Below are 16,950 nucleotides of genomic sequence, written 5' to 3' on the forward strand. Positions count from 1 at the left end.
TCAGATGTCCAAGTGAGAACCGCCTAAACAAAGCAAAAACACAGCATCAATGGGACCTGACGGTATCCCGAGTGCGTGTTCGTGAACTCCAAGAAGAGCTAAACCCACACATAAAAATGCTATTTAACCTTAGCCTTACTTTGGGATATGTACCTGAACACTGGCGTACAGCAATAGTGGTCCCACTCCACAAGGGGGGTGCCTCTACAGACCCTGGAAACTACCACCCCATAAGCTTAACTAGCCTGGTCTGCAAAGCTATGGAAAGAATCATTATGGAACTCATAAACAGAGACATAGGGGACCTACAGACACTTGACCCCACCCAGTTCAGCTTTGTAAAGGGCAGATCCTGCCTTTTAAACCTGGTTAACTGTTACGAAACAGTCACTAGAGCCATTGATGAGGGCAAAGCAGTCCATACAGCATACCTGGACTTGGCTAAGGCCTTCGACACAATACCCCACTCAGGCATCATAGATAAGCTAAACAGCTTAAAAGTAAACCCTTATGTCACTAGATGGGTTGCAAACTGGCTAAAGGACAGAACCCATAAAGTTAAAATCGCTGGAACAATGTCAGACTCAAAGCCAGTCACAAGTGGTGTCCTACAGGGATCTGTCCTGGGACCCCTCTTGTTCGCCATTTATTTCTCAGATGTTAAAGCAAACATGGGAGGGGTGTGGCTGACAAAGTTCTCAGATGACTGCAAACCAGGCGTCATAGTCGATACACCAGCAGACACACACATCCTACAGAAAGGCCTCACTGAAACAGACAACTGGTGCCATAGTCACGGCCTTAAACTAAATGCCAAAAAATGTATAGTCATCCCTTTTGGAAAAAACAAAGTACCCACAAATTATCACATAGACAGCAACCCAGTGAGTACGGAAAAAGTAATCAGAGACCTAGGGACCCAAGTAGACAGCGACCTCTCATTTGACACCCACGTTGCCAAAGTGGTTAGAAAAACATTCTACCTTGCACACCTCATCATGAAGGGATTCACATCCAGATCCAAGGATGTCATTGTACCCCTATATTCCTCCCTCATCAAACCCATGATTGAGTACAATGCCCCATTTGGTATGTACCTCACCCGGCATTTGCAACAGCTGGAGAGACCACAAAAGTACCTCACCAAAAGGATCAAGGGTCTCCAACATATGTATTATTCTGCCAGACTAAAGAAACTTCAGCTCTATTCAGTAGCATACCGCCTGCTCAGAGGTGATCTCTGCCTGACTTACAAGGCCATGTCCAATCAGGATCTGATGGACATGCTCCACCTCAAAAAATCCAAATCCATCAGGACCACGAGAACTAAAGACTTAAACCTCAGCACAAGTATGAATAGGACATGCTGGAGGGATAGATTCATAACCCAGAGGCTTCCCATGCTTTGGAACAGGATCCCAGTTCATATTAGGCAGAGCCCCTCACTGACTCTCTTCAAGAGAAATCTTGATGAGTGGATGGGAGATCGTAAGTTTACCCCAGGGGTCACATCTGTGTCACTGCTAGACAGGGGCACAGTAAACTAATTCTATTATATAAGGGGACCTTCATTGTGTCACTACTAGACAGAGGCACAGTATTCTAGATTTATTCTGTATATTTTTGTACCATTTCATGGGGTGGCAAAAGCCACATCACTATGGCTAGGCTTACAAATGCCCCAGGGCAGATAGCCTAGTACTATACTATGAAACTATGAAACTATGATATCATGCCTAACATAGAGGACGTTGTCAGACCCCACTCTGATGGACCTCCTGCATATCCACAAAACAAACACCTCCAGAATGACCCATTCTAAAGACTTAAACCTTGTCTGTGATATAAAATAGGACTTGTTAGAGAGACAGGTATGTATACAATAGATAGCCTTGGTTCTGGAACAGGCTCCCCATGCATGTGAAGCACAGTTCCTCCCTAACCCAATTCAAGTGCAACCTGGACAATTGGATAGGGAACAGAAAATTAATCTCTCATTTTGCATATATGTCTGTAATGGACACAGGCAACATATAAATGATTCATCTCCCAGGCCCTTGCTTATACATATTTCATCTCCCAAGCACCTGCTTAACAATTATCAAGGGTATCAGAACTTGTCAGAGATTTTGGGATGCATGGCTAGGCTTAAAAAGGCCTCTGTGGTCTTTAGCCTAGTAAAACCTAAGAACTTATGAAGCAATCAACCCTCTAACTGAAGGAAAACATCATCTGTGCTTTCACCAAGTCAAACAGAATTGAGCCTATTAAAAATACAAGCATTAACTGGTAAAGCCGTGGTACCTTTAGACGTTTCAGCCATAGCTGGATGACCAGAGGTGGTGACCACATTTATAGAAGATGCAGTTGTCTCTGGAGTTGTACTGCTGTCAGTAGATTCAGTTATGGATGTTAATGTGGTTTTGCTAGATTCTGTTACATGAGAAGAATGGGTTTCAAGAAATGTAATTCCTTCAGTAGTTGATTTTGCAAATATTAGTTTTGTAGTCAGTTCTGTAATGGACAATGCATTAGTTTCAGAACCTGATGTACCCTTGGTAGGTTTTATATCCATTGTTGTTTCAGCTTCAATAGTCAGTAGTGAGACAGATGCAGTTTTGTTTATCAGTGTGGTAGCCTCCCCAATTTCTGCTGTTGTTAAGTATGACATAGTACTTGCAGGTAAAATTGTAGTGTTATTTCCAGGAGGTGTAGGAGTTACATTAATTTCTGAGTTACTTGTCTGAGATGCAGTGGAGCCTGATAACTCGGATGTATATGATGCTAAAGTGAAGAAAGAAAAAATATTTAAATTGTGTATTCACACATATAACACAATTTTCTATAAAAAGGAGAAAAAAAAGAGCAGATATGAAATAACGCACTGCAAATACACAAAGAAAGATAGTTTAGAATGATGAAAAATTAAAACGCAATAAATAAATTATAAGTGATGACTTCAATCCTCCCACTGACCAACAATCCCTTAACATATTAGATAAAGAATTACAAACATTCATAGCTCTCAACCAATCAGGGAGAAGTCTCAACAGAATCTCGGCCTAATCCAGAAATGATCAGATACACTTTTAATATATTAGTACTTTTAACGTGAAGCATTTGCAAACTAACACAAAAGTGAATTAAAATGCATTTTCTGAACTAAAAAGCCTATAAGTCTAATTATTATTTATTAAGTGTAATGCACCATGTTGTCTCCAAACGTAATGTCCTTTATTTGGGATTAAGAAGATCAGAGCTAAAATGTGAGTCAAAATCAGAGACAGTTGAGAGGTATGCAAATAATACACACAGAAAAGGTACACATTCTTCTTCTTCTTTTGGCTTTTCTCAGTTAGGGGTCACCACAGAGGATCACCTGTCCACTCATGATGGCAGTGGAGTTTTATGGTGTAAAGTTGCCAGTCCAGCACCCAACCCTCCGCAGAAGGCACACACACCTAGGACCAATTTAGAGTGTCCAATCCACTTACAGCATGTCCTTGGGATGTGGGAGGAAACCAGAGCACCCAGAGGGGACCCACATGTCCACGGGGAGGACATGCAGACTCTGCACAGAAGGCACCCCAGCTGAGGAATGAACTGGAGAACTTCTTGCTGTGAGGTGGCAATGCTAACCGCTGCACCACTGTAGCTGCCCAGGAAAGGCACACATCCTGGTTGCCTTTATTATTTGATAGTTTGTATAGAAATAGCATCAGGTGTTTTGCCGTGGACATGGCTATATGAAGCTTCTGAGAACAGCACGAAGTCAGAATCTGAATAAGTGTGTGCACAATATTAGGCCTCTGTTCATGCATGGAATGTTAGATTATGAATCCAAGTCAGTCCCTAATACCTCAGGGAATATCCTGAATAGTATGTTTTGCAGTGGTTGTAGTTAATGCAGGTCTTGCTCAGGCAAGTCTAAGTAATGGGTGTTATACAGTCAGGCCAAGAGAGCAGGAAAGCAATCATGGTTTCTTAATCACCTGGGGTGTCAAGCACTTTATGTATGATAAAAGAACCCTGCAAAAACATTGTTTCTGCATTAGCTAAGTATCCAGATAATAACTCATCTGTGGACTGCAGCCTGGATTTATTTATAGAGTCATTCATTAACTTTTCGTGTCCTCATTAAAGTGTATCCAGTGTTAGTTCTACAGTGAGATAGATGCAGAACGTTATGAAGATGTTAAAGCTTCATCAGTGATAAATAGATGCTGTTTTATGTTACTTCCAGGAGTTGTTTTTAAGGTCATTGTATCAGAAGTTATGGACTCTAATAACTTAGGGGAATTACTTTCTAAAGGGTAACAATCCACAGTATTATTCATGTTGTATAAAAGCGGAAGTAAAATAACCTTTCAGAACATAACAATTGTAAGTAATATACTATACAGAAAAATGGCACACTGACAGCTAATTCAAAAGTAAACAAAACTAGAAATGAAAGTACACATCTGAACAGCGATCTGGGATACCTTACTGACTGCTGCTCTACAACCTGTTCATATACTGAAAATAACACTTTATAAAACCATCATTACATGCCCCTTGGGTTTCATCTGTCACTAGTAGGACGGACTTCCATCTTATAAAGCTCAACTGAGATACCTCGACACTGTTCTTAAAGGAGAACCGCACCCACAGACTCACAATACATGTTTACTTCATCATGGTTTGGTGTTTCTTACATCTTAATGCCTCTCTGGGGCTATTTACAGTTTTTTAAATATTTTATATGTTCTGAGTCTGACATCTTCAAGTAATTCTGATTGTTTAGCCTGACTCTACGTATCCCACAATGCAGTTCTTGTCTGTAAAAAATTACATCACACAGGCCTCTTTCTTCCTAATGTTCCTGTCACTGCATTGATTTTACATGCATATACTGCTGCCTTTCAGTCAATTGGTTTTAAGTAACATTTCATACCATTCAGTGACTGCTTAAAACACAAACACTGCAAATGCCAGATAACAGACTTTCAAAGTGCTTTTTTACCGCATTCTTTTTAGAATGGCTAAATTGCAGTATTTTGTGAAGCCTGAAGGGTACTACTTTGACATCTCCCATCCCCTTCACACCTAACTTCCCTAGCTGTCAAAGTGTTTAGGGGAATTTGAGCTGTTACCTGCTGTGACTGACAGCACTCAGCAGGAGACGTGACTCATGTACTTTTTCCTTGTTCTAGCCTTTACTTTCTGTATGGGTAGGAGAATGAGCAGAGAACTGTGACACATAGGCATGGGTGAGATTTTAGGACAGTCATGGTGATGTCTGTTTGGAGAGGGAATTGGCCAGAAAACTACCTGTATTCATTGGCCTTGATGACATCAATGAATTGGAGACTGCAGCAAGCTTTCCAGGGTGGGATAAAAGGTTTTTCAGAGTGAAACCACCACAGTACACTAAGGTACTGTTCTAGTAGAGACATGCAGTCAATTTAAAAGATTTCAAATGCTGTGTTGTTGCTTATTCATAGTAGGGACAATAAATAGGGTCAAAAAGGACAGAGAAGTTGAGCATTTCATAACAGAATCCCATTGTTGTCCTTTAAATGATACCATGCAATCAACCCTTTAACTAAAGGAAAACATCTTCTGTGCTTTCATCAAGGCATGCAGAATTCAGCCTACTAAAAATACATGCAATAACTGGTAAAGCCGTGATACCTTCAGACGTTTCAGCCATAGCTGGATGACCGGAGGTCATGGCCACATTTGGAGAAGATGCAGTTGTCTCTGGAGTTGTACTGCTGTCAGTAGATTCAGTTATGGATGTTAATGTGGTTTTGCTAGATTCTGTTACATGAGAAGAATGGGTTTCAAAAAATGTAGTTCCTTCAGTAGTTGATTTTGCAAATATTAATTCAGTTGTAGTCCGTTCTGTAATGGTTGATGCATTTGTTTCAGAACCTGATGTACCCCTGGTAGGTTTTATATCCATTGTTGTTTCAGCTGTAGTAGTCAGCAGTGAAACAGATGCAGTTTTGTTTATCAGTGTGGTAGCTTCCCCAGTTTCTGTTGTTGATAAGTATGACATAGTACTCGCAGGTAAAACTGTAGTGTTATTTCCAGAAGGTGTAGGAGTTACATTAATTTCTGAGTTACTTGTCTGAAATGCAGTGGAGCCTGATAATGCTAAAGTGAAAAAAGAAAAAATATTTATGTTGTGTATTCACACGTATATCACAATTTTCTATAAAAAGTAGAAAAAATTGAGCAGATTACATGAAATAAAGCACTGCAGGTGCACAAAGAAAGTTATTTTAGAAGGAGCAAAATTGAAATGTAATAACTAAATACAATTTCAGTGATGCCTTGACACCTCCCACTGACCAGCAGTCCCTTACCCTTTAGGTAAAGAATTGCAAAGATTCATAACTCTCAACTAATCAGGGCCAAGTCTCAACAGAATCGGAGACAAATCGAGAAATTATAAGGGACGCAATTAACAGATTAGTGCTATTAATGTGAGCCACTGGCAGAATAGGAGAAAAGTAAATTAATATGTATTTTCTGAAGTAAAAAGTCTATAACGCAAATTATTATCATTATATATTATGTATAATGCACCAGCTTTTCTCCAGAAGTCATCAGTTTTATTAGGGATTAAGAAGATCAGAGTTAAAATGAGAGTCAAAATCAGGGACAGTTGAGAGCTATGCAAACAGTACACACAGCAAAGGCACACATTCCTGCTGTCCTTATTATTTGAGGGCTTTTTCCGTAATAACCTTCCAGGTTTTCTTCATGGACATGGCTATGTAAACCTTCTGAGAGGAGCAGGAAGTCAGAACAAGTGTTTGCACAATATTAGGCCTCTGTTCATGCATGGAATGTTAGATTATAATTCCAAGTCAGTCGCTAATACCTCAGGGAATATCCTGAATAGTGAGTTTTGCAGTATTTGTAGTTAATGCAGGTCTTACTGAGCAAGCTTAAGTAATGGGTGTTATACAGTCAGGCCAAGAGAGCAGGAAAGCAGTTGTGGTTTTTTAATCACCTGGGGTGTCAAGTACTTTATGTATGATAAAAGAACCCTGCAAAAACATTGTTTCTGCATTAGCTGGGTATCCAGATAATAACCATTCAGTGGACTGTACCCTCAATTTATTGATAAACTTGTTCATTAACTTGTGCCATCATTAAAGTTTGTATTCAGTGTTAATTGTCCTGCCTCGGTCTGCAGTGATTGATGCAGAATGTTATGAAGATGTAAAAGCTTCATAACTGATAAACTTGCGCTGTTTGATGTTATTTCCAAAAGTTGCAGAAGTTTAAAAAGTTTTTAAGGTGACTGTGTCAGATGTGATGGAGTCTAATAACTTAGATGAATTAGTCTCTAAAGGGTAAAAAGCCACAATATTATTCATATCGTATAAAAGTAGGAGTCAAAGAACCTCTCAGAACATAGCATGGGTAAGGAATATACTATACAGACTAATGGCACTGACAGCTAATTCAAACGTAAACAAAAGTAAAATTGAAAGTAAACATCCCACCGGGGAGCTGTGATATCGTACTGACTACCTACCCCCAAGCTTTGTATAATGAAAATAATACTTTATGAGGTCATCATCACATGTTACTGGGGTGTCACCTGTCACTAGTAGGACTGACCTTCATGTCATGAACCTCAGCAGAGTTACCTCAACACTGTCTTTACTGCTACCATGCAACCAAGCTTTTAACAGAAGGAAAAAATCATCCATGTCTTCAGCAAGTCATGTAGATTAGAGACTCCTAAAATACATGCATTAAATAGAAAAGCTGTAGTACCTTTAGACGTTTCAGCCGTGGCTGGCTGCCCCGCTGTAGTGCCCAGAGGTACAGAAGACGCAAGTGTCTCTAGAGGTGTACTGCTGTCAGTAGATTCAGTTATGGATGTTAATGTGGTTTTGTTAGATTCTGTTACATGAGAAGAATGGGTTTCAAGAAATGTAATTCCTTCAGTAGTTGATTTTGCAAATATTAATTCAGTTGTAGTCCGTTCTGTAATGGTTGATGCATTTGTTTCAGACCCTGATTTACTCTCGGTAGGTTTTGTATCCATTGTTGTTTCAGCTGTAGTAGTCAGCAGTGAAACAAATGCAGTTTTGTTTATCAGTGTGGTGACTTCCCCAGTTTCTGGTGTTGTTAAGTACGACATAGTACTCGCAGCTAAAACTGTAGGGTTATTTCCAGAAGGTGTAGGAGTTACATTAATTTCTGAGGTACTTGTCTGAGATGCAGTGGAGCCTGATAACTCAGATGTATATGATGCTAAAGTGAAAAAAAAAAACTAAATTATTTGCATTGTGTATTCATACATATATCATAATGTTTTTAAAAACTAGAAATAAATCTACCAGGCTATATGAAACAAGGCAATGCAATTGCACAAAGAAAGTGAATTTGGAAGTAAGCAAAATTAAAATGCAACAAATAGATACATTTTAAGTGATGTCTGGATACCTCCCACTGACCAGTAATACCTTATCCTTTTAGATAAAGAATTGCAGAGTCATAGCTCTCAACCAGTCACGGACAAATCTAATTTATCTTGGACACATTTAAATTATTAGTTCCATTAACATGAGGCATTGGCAGGACTAGCAAAAACTGAACTGAGATGCATCTTATGAAGTTAATAAGTCTGTAACTCGAATTATTGTCGTCATTGTGTGTAATGCACCATCTTTTCCAAAAAGTCACCTGTTTTCTTAAGGATTAAGAAGGACAGAGATAAATGTGAGTCAAAATTGCACCAGCTGAGAGGTATAGAAAGAGTACAAACAGTAAACACACACATTTTGGTTGCCTTTATTACTTGAGGGTTTTTCTAGAATAGCCTTCCATTTTTTGGTGGAAATGCACATGTGAAGGTTCTGAGAAGAGCAGAAAGTCTGAATCAGTGTTTACAAATTATAAGGCCTCTTGTCATGTATGGAATAGTACATTATGATTCGCAATTTATCCCTAATACCACATGAACTACCACATAGGCGGTAGTCTACTTAACACCAAAAGTATGATAAGAGACCTTGGGACACAGGTGGACAGTAGTCTGTCCTTTGATAACCACATCACCACAGTAGTCAGGAAATCCTTCTACATGGCACACCTCATCACAAAAGGTTTCTCATCCAGGAAAAAAGAGGTCATTCTTCCCCTCTAGTAGTCACTCATTAGACCCATTATAGAATACAGCTCCCCTTTTGGTATGTACCTCACAAGACATTTACAACAACTGGAAAGGCCACAGAAATACCTCACAAAGAGGATAACTGGGCAAAAACAGATGACCTATTCAGAACATCTCAAAAAAAACTCCAGCTTTACTCCGTTGCATATCGCCTACTCAGAGGCGATCTCTGCCTAACATACAAAGCTATGTCAAACCCAGAGCTGCTGGACATGCTCCACTTAAAAAAATCCCAATCCATCCGAGCTACATGCTCTAGGGACCTAAACCTTGTAACCACAATAAACAGAACATGCTGGAGGGATAGATTCATGTCCCAGTGACTTCCCATACTCTGGAACAAACTACCTATCTATATCAAACAAAGTTCCTCATTAGCACTCTTCAAGAAAAATCTTGTTGATTGGATAGGAGATAGGAAATTCACCCCAGGGATCACTTCTGTGGTGCTGCTCGACAGGGGCACAGGAAAATAATTTTCTTGGGTGGCGAAAGCCAGGGTACCTTTTTGGCTAGGCTTATATATGCTCTAGGGCCAATAGACTAGTACCTACTTATGAACCTATGAACCTATAATACCTCAAGGAATACCCTGAATAGTGTGTTTTGCAGTGGTTCTAGTTAATGCAGGTCTTACTCAGACAAGGCTAACTAACAGGTGTTATACAATAAGGCCAAGAAAGTAGAAAGGTGATTATGGTTTGTTAATCACATGGGGTATCAAGCACTTTATGTATGATAAAAAAAACCTCTGCAACAACATTGTTTCTGCATTAGCTGAGTATCCAGATAATAACCCATCTGTGAAGTGCACCCTGGATTTATTGATAGACACGTTCATTAACTGGTCATACCCTCATTAAAGTGTGTATCCAGTGTTAATTCTCCTGCCTCTGTGCGCAGTGAGATTGATGCAGAATGTTATGAGGATGTCATAGCTTCATCAGTGGTAAATAGATGCTGTTTGGTGTTACTTCCAGACATTATAGAAGTTTAAACAGTTTTAAGGCCATTGTATCAGATGTTATGGAGTCCAATAGCTTAGATAAATTAGTCTCTAAAGGGCAAAAAGCCACAATATTATTCATGTTGCATAAAAGCAGGAGTCAAAGAACCTTTCAGAACATAACATGGCTAATATGTTATACGGAATGATGGTGCACTAAAAGTGAATTCAAAAGTAAACAAAAGTAAAACTGAAAGTACACATCCCAACAGATCTGTGATGTATTACTAACTGCCTCTCCATAACCTTTTCATATAATGGAAATAACACTTTATAAAACCATTATTACAAGCCCCTTGTGTTTCAGCTGTCACTAGTAGGAATGACATCAATCTTATAAAGCTCAGCTGTGATAACCCGACACTGGCCTTAACTGGTAAATTGCAACCAACCCTTTAACTGAAGGAAAACATCTTCTGTGCTTTGACCAAGTCAAGCAGAATTGAGCCTATTAAAAATACATGCATTAACTGGTAAAGCCGTGGTACCTTTAGAAGTTTCAGCCATAGCTGGATGACCGGAGGTGATGGCCACATTTACAGAAGATGCAGTTGTCTCTGGAGTTGTACTGCTGTCAGAAGATTCAGTTATGGATGTTAATGTGGTTTTGCTAGATTCTGTTAAGTTAGAAGAATGGGTTCCTAAAAATGTAATTCCCTCAGTGGTTGGGTTTTTAGATGTTAACACTGTTGTTTTGAGCTCGGGAATAGTTGGTGTATTTGTTTCAGAACCTGATGTACCCTCGGTAGGTTTTGTATCCGTTGTTATTTCAGCTGTAGTAGTCAGCAGTGATACAGATGCAGTTTTGTTTATCAGTGTGGTAGCTTCCCCAGTTTCTGCTGTTGTTAAGTATGACATAGTACTCACAGGTAAAACTGTAGTGTTATTTCCAGAAGGTGTAGCAGTTACACTAATTTCTGAGTTACTTGTCTGAGATGCAATGGAGCCTGATAACTCAGATGTATATGATGCTAAAGTGAAGAAAGAAAAAATATTTATGTTGAGTATTCACACGTATAACACAATTTTGTTTAAAAATTAGAAAAACATGGAGCAAATTAAATGAAATAAAGCACTGCAGATGCACAAATAAAGTTAATTTAGAAGGAAGCCAAATTGAAATGTAATGAATAAATACTTTTTCAGTGATGTCTTGACACCTCCCACTGACCAGCAATCTCTTACCTTTTAGGTAAAAAATTGCAAAGATTCATAGCTCTCAACTAATCAGGGAAAAGTCTCAACAGAATCGGGAACAAATTGAGAAATTATCAGTGACACATTTAACAGATTAGTACTATTAATGTGGGCCACTGGCAGAATACGAGAAAACTGAATTACTATGCATTTTCTGAAGTAAAAAGGGTACTTACGTATTATCGCAACCACATTCCAAATGTCTCGCAACTATTTTTGTAATCGGTCATTATTGTCAAAAGTATGGAGAAAGGAGTCATTCTCCTTTATGTGAGTAGTTTTGACTAATTAGTGAACTGGATAGTTTTTGTGTACTGTTATGCGGACTTCAGATGAGCTGAGCACCATGTGAAAGAAATGTACTGACTTTTTGGGATCTTCTGTTTATATCCTAGACTTAGTCTGTTGACCGCCGGCAGTGGTATCCTGTCTTATGTCGCTTAAGTGAGAGACAGGCATACTGGTAAAAGTATCATGTTTCTACACCTTGTTTTTTCACCTTTTTTATGGTTTAGGAACTGTCAATCTGTACAACATTTCCGGGGAAGGGAATAGCGATTAGCGACAAAATGTCAGCGGTTGAAAGGAGTATTTTTTTTGGTCCCACAGCATGTGTTTTCCGGATCCATTTCTTGCGAAAGCAGAAAGAAACACAGTTGTAATCATGTCATAGCTACTTATTTTCACAGTTTTCACATATAGTCAAGTCACTCTGGCTTTGGGATTAGGAGTAATCACTCCATTTTACTTTTCACTGCTGTGTTCTGTTTGCACTGTCGGGTTCCCGTTTTTTTATAATAAAATCTGTCCTCGAATGATGTGAAGCTGGAATAGGAATTTGGGGCTTACTACCGCTCCTGGCTGATCACCCAATATCACAAATAGCTGGTTTGTACGTTACCCAACTCCTGCCAATCCCCAGAGAGTCGGTGGTCCATAACTGCAAGAATTGAGACGTGTGGAATGTGGTTGCGATAATATGTAAATACCATAAAAAGTCTATAACACTAATTATTATCATTATATATTATGTATAATGTACCAGATTTCTCCAAAAGTCATCAGTTTTTTTAGGGATTAAGAAGATCACAGCTAAAATGTGAGTCAAAATCAGAGACAGTTGAGAGCTATGCAAACAGTACACACAGCAAAGGCACACATTCCTGCTGTCCTTATTATTTGAGGGCTTGTTCTGTAATAGTCTTCCAGGTTTTCTTCATGGACATGGCTATGTAAACCTTCTGAGAAGAGCAGGAAGTCTGAATATGTCTTTGCACAATATTAGGCCTCTGTTCATGCATGGAATGTTAGATTATGATTCCAAGTCAGTCGCTAATACCTCAGGGAATATCCTGAATAGTGTGTTTTGCAGTGGTTGTAGTTAATGCAGGTCTTACTCAGGCAAGCCTAAGTAATGGGTGTTATACAGTCAGGCCAAGAGAGCAGGAAAGCAATCGTGGTTTCTTAATCACCTGGGGTGTCAAGCACTTTATATGTGATAAAACAACCCTGCAAAAACATTGTTTCTGCATTAGCTGAGTATACAGATAATAACACATCAGTGGACTGTACCCTCGATTTATTGATAAACTCATTCATTAACTTGTGCCATCATTAAAGTTTGTATTCAGTGTTAATTGTCCTGCCTTGGTCTGCAGTGAGATTGATGCAGAATGTTATGAAGATGTGAAAGCTTCATAAGTGATAAATACATGCTGTTTGATGTTACTTCTAGACATTGCAGAAGTTTAAACAGTTTTTAAGGTGACTGTGTCAGATGTGATGGAGTCTAATAACTTAGATGAATTAGTCTCTAAAGGGTAAAAAGCCACAATATTATTCATATCGTATAAAAGCAGGAGTCAAAGAACCTTTCAGAACATAACATGGGTAAGGAATATACTATACAGACTAATGGCACTGACAGCTAATTCAAACGTAAACAAAAGTAAAATTGAAAGTAAACATCCCACCGGGGAGCTGTGATATCGTACTGACTACCTACCCCCAAGCTTTGTATAATGAAAATAATACTTTATGAGGTCATCATCACATGTTACTGGGGTGTCACCTGTCACTAGTAGGACTGACCTTCATGTTATGAACCTCAGCAGAGTTACCTCAACACTGTCATTACTGCTACCATGCAACCAAGCTTTTAACAGAAGGAAAAAATCATCCATGTCTTCAGCAAGTCATGTAGAATAGAGACTCCTAAAATACATGCGTTAAATGGTAAAGCTGTAGTACCTTTAGACGTTTCAGCCGTGGCTGGCTGCCCCGCTGTAGTACCCACAGGTACAGAAGATGCAAGTGTCTCTAGAGTTGTACTGCTGTCAGTAGATTCAGTTATGGATGTTAATGTGGTTTTGTTAGATTCTGTTACATGAGAAGAATGGGTTTCAAGAAATGTAATTCCTTCAGTAGTTGATTTTGCAAATATTAATTCAGTTGTAGTCCGTTCTGTAATGGTTGATGCATTTGTTTCAGACCCTGATGTACCCTCGGTAGGTTTTGTATCCATTGTTGTTTCAGCTGTAGTAGTCAGCAGTGAAACAAATGCAGTTTTGTTTATCAATGTGGTAGCTTCCCCAGTTTCTGGTGTTGTTAAGTATGACATAGTACTCGCAGCTAAAACTGTAGTGTTATTTCCAGAAGGTGTTGGAGTTACATTAATTTCTGAGTTACTTGTCTGAGATGCAGTGGAGCCTGATAACTCAGATGTATATGATGCTAAAGTGAAAAAAAAAAACTAAATTATTTGCATTGTGTATTCATACATATATCATAATGTTCTTTAAAAACTAGAAATAAATCTACCAGGCTATATGAAACAAGGCAATGCAATTGCACAAAGAAAGTGAATTTGGAAGTAAGCAAAATTAAAATGCAACAAATAGATAAATTTTAAGTGATGTCTGGATGCCTCCCACTGACCAGTAATACCTTATCCTTTTAGATAAAGAATTGCAGAGTCATAGCTCTCAACCAGTCACGGACAAATCTAATTTATCTTGGACACATTTAAAATATTAGTTCCATTAACATGAGGCATTGGCAGGACTAGCAAAAACTGAACTGAGATGCATTTTATGAAGTTAATAAGTCTGTAACTCGAATTATTGTTGTCATTGTGTGTAATGCACCATCTTTTCTCAAAAAGTCACCTGTTTTCTTAAGGATTAAAAAGGACAGAGATAAATTTGAGTCAAAATTGCACCAGCTGAGAGGTATAGAAAGAGTACAAACAGTAAACACACACATTTTGGTTGCCTTTATTACTTGAGGGTTTTTCTAGAATAGCCTTCCATTTTTTGGTGGGAATGCACATGTGAAGGTTCTGAGAAGAGCAGAAAGCCTGAATCAGTGTTTACAAATTATAAGGCCTCTTGTCATGTATGGAATAGTACATTATGATTCGCAATTTATCCCTAATACCACATGAACTACCACATAGGCGGTAGTCTACTTAACACCAAAAGTATGATAAGAGACCTTGGGACACAGGTGGACAGTAGTCTGTCCTTTGATAACCACATCACCACAGTAGTCAGGAAATCCTTCTACGTGGCACACCTCATCACAAAAGGTTTCTCATCCAGGAAAAAAGAGGTCATTCTTCCCCTCTAGTCGTCACTCATTAGACCCATTATAGAATACAGCTCCCCTTTTGGTATGTACCTCACAAGACATCTACAACAACTGGAAAGGCCGCAGAAATACCTCACAAAGAGGATAACTGGGCAAAAACAGATGACCTATTCAGACCATCTCAAAAAAACTCCAGCTTTACTCCGTTGCATATCGCCTACTCAGAGGCGATCTCTGCCTAACATACAAAGCTATGTCAAACCCAGAGCTGCTGGACATGCTCCACTTAAAGAAATCCCAATCCCTCTGAGCTACATGCTCTAGGGACCTAAACCTTGTAACCACAATAAACAGAACATGCTGGAGGGATAGATTCATGTCCCAGTGACTTCCCATACTCTGGAACAAACTACCTATCTATATCAAACAAAGTTCCTCATTAGCACTCTTCAAGAAAAATCTTGTTGATTGGATAGGAGATAGGAAATTCACCCCAGGGATCACTTCTGTGGTGCTGCTCGACAGGGGCACAGGAAAATAATTTTCTTGGGTGGCGAAAGCCAGGGTACCTTTTTGGCTAGGCTTATATAGGCTCTAGGGCCAATAGACTAGTACCTACTTATGAACCTATGAACCTATAATACCTCAAGGAATACCCTGAATAGTGTGTTTTGCAGTGGTTCTAGTTAATGCAGGTCTTACTCAGACAAGGCTAACTAACAGGTGTTATACAGTAAGGCCAAGAAAGTAGAAAGGTGATTATGGTTTGTTAATCACATGGGGTATCAAGCACTTTATGTATGATAAAAAAACCTCTGCAACAACATTGTTTCTGCATTAGCTGAGTATCCAGATAATAACCCATCTGTGAAGTGCACCCTGGATTTATTGATAGACACGTTCATTAACTGGTCATACCCTCATTAAAGTGTGTATCCAGTGTTAATTCTCCTGCCTCTGTGCGCAGTGAGATTGATGCAGAATGTTATGAAGATGCCATAGCTTCATCAGTGGTAAATAGATGCTGTTTGGTGTTACTTCCAGACATTATAGAAGTTTAAACAGTTTTAAGGCCATTGTATCAGATGTTATGGAGTCCAATAGCTTAGATAAATTAGTCTCTAAAGGGCAAAAAGCCACAATATTATTCATGTTGCATAAAAGCAGGAGTCAAAGAACCTTTCAGAACATAACATGGCTAATATGTTATACGGAATGATGGTGCACTAAAAGTGAATTCAAAAGTAAACAAAAGTAAAACTGAAAGTACACATCACAACAGAGATCTGTGATGTATTACTAACTGCCTCTCCATAACCTGTTCATATAATGAAAATAACACTTATAAAACCATCATTACAAGCCCCTTGTGCTTCACCTGTCACTAGTAGGACTGACCTCCATCTTATAAAGCTCAGCTGTGATAACCCGACACTGTCCTTAACTGGTAAATTGCAACCAACCCTTTAACTGAAGGAAAACATCTTCTGTGCTTTGACCAAGTCAAGCAGAACTGAGCCTATTAAAAATACATGCATTAACTGGTAAAGCCGTGGTACCTTTAGAAGTTTCAGCCATAGCTGGATGACCGGAGGTGATGGCCACATTTACAGAAGATGCAGTTGTCTCTGGAGTTGTACTGTTGTCAGTAGATTCAGTTATGGATGTTAATGTGGTTTTGCTAGATTCTGTTAAGTTAGAAGAATGGGTTCCTAAAAATGTAATTCCCTCAGTGGTTGGGTTTTTAGATGTTAACACTGTTGTTTTGAGCTCGGGAATAGTTGGTGTATTTGTTTCAGAACCTGATGTACCCTCGGTAGGTTTTGTATCCATTGTTATTTCAGCTATAGTAGTCAGCAGTGATACAGATGCAGTTTTGTTTATCAGTGTGGTAGCTTCCCCAGTTTCTGCTGTTGTTAAGTATGACATAGTACTCACAGGTAAAACTGTAGTGTTATTTCCAGAA

General features: G+C 38.9%; 1 protein-coding gene across 4 annotated transcripts in view; it reads right to left on the bottom strand.

The window, feature by feature from the left end:
• The window catches only part of LOC122806653 (serine-rich adhesin for platelets-like), a 162,129-nt gene extending 145,514 nt beyond the window's left edge, over positions 1-16,615 (bottom strand). For all 4 annotated transcript variants that reach the window (XM_044077254.1, XM_044077252.1, XM_044077253.1 and 1 more), the window contains exons 1-6: positions 16,544-16,615; positions 13,644-14,126; positions 10,685-11,167; positions 7,786-8,268; positions 5,677-6,144; positions 2,305-2,784 (exon numbers count right to left, since the gene is read on the bottom strand). In XM_044077254.1, the coding sequence (XP_043933189.1) occupies positions 2,305-2,784; positions 5,677-6,144; positions 7,786-8,268; positions 10,685-11,167; positions 13,644-14,126; positions 16,544-16,562 (2,416 nt within the window). In that variant the 5' untranslated portion in view covers positions 16,563-16,615. The remainder of the gene's footprint in view (positions 1-2,304; positions 2,785-5,676; positions 6,145-7,785; positions 8,269-10,684; positions 11,168-13,643; positions 14,127-16,543) is intronic.
• Between the last annotated feature and the right edge of the window lie 335 nt (positions 16,616-16,950).

This window comes from Protopterus annectens, chromosome 7.part0 (genome assembly GCF_019279795.1).
Source record: "Protopterus annectens isolate FY-2018-M chromosome 7.part0, PAN1.0, whole genome shotgun sequence".
Lineage (NCBI taxonomy): Eukaryota > Metazoa > Chordata > Ceratodontiformes > Protopteridae > Protopterus > Protopterus annectens.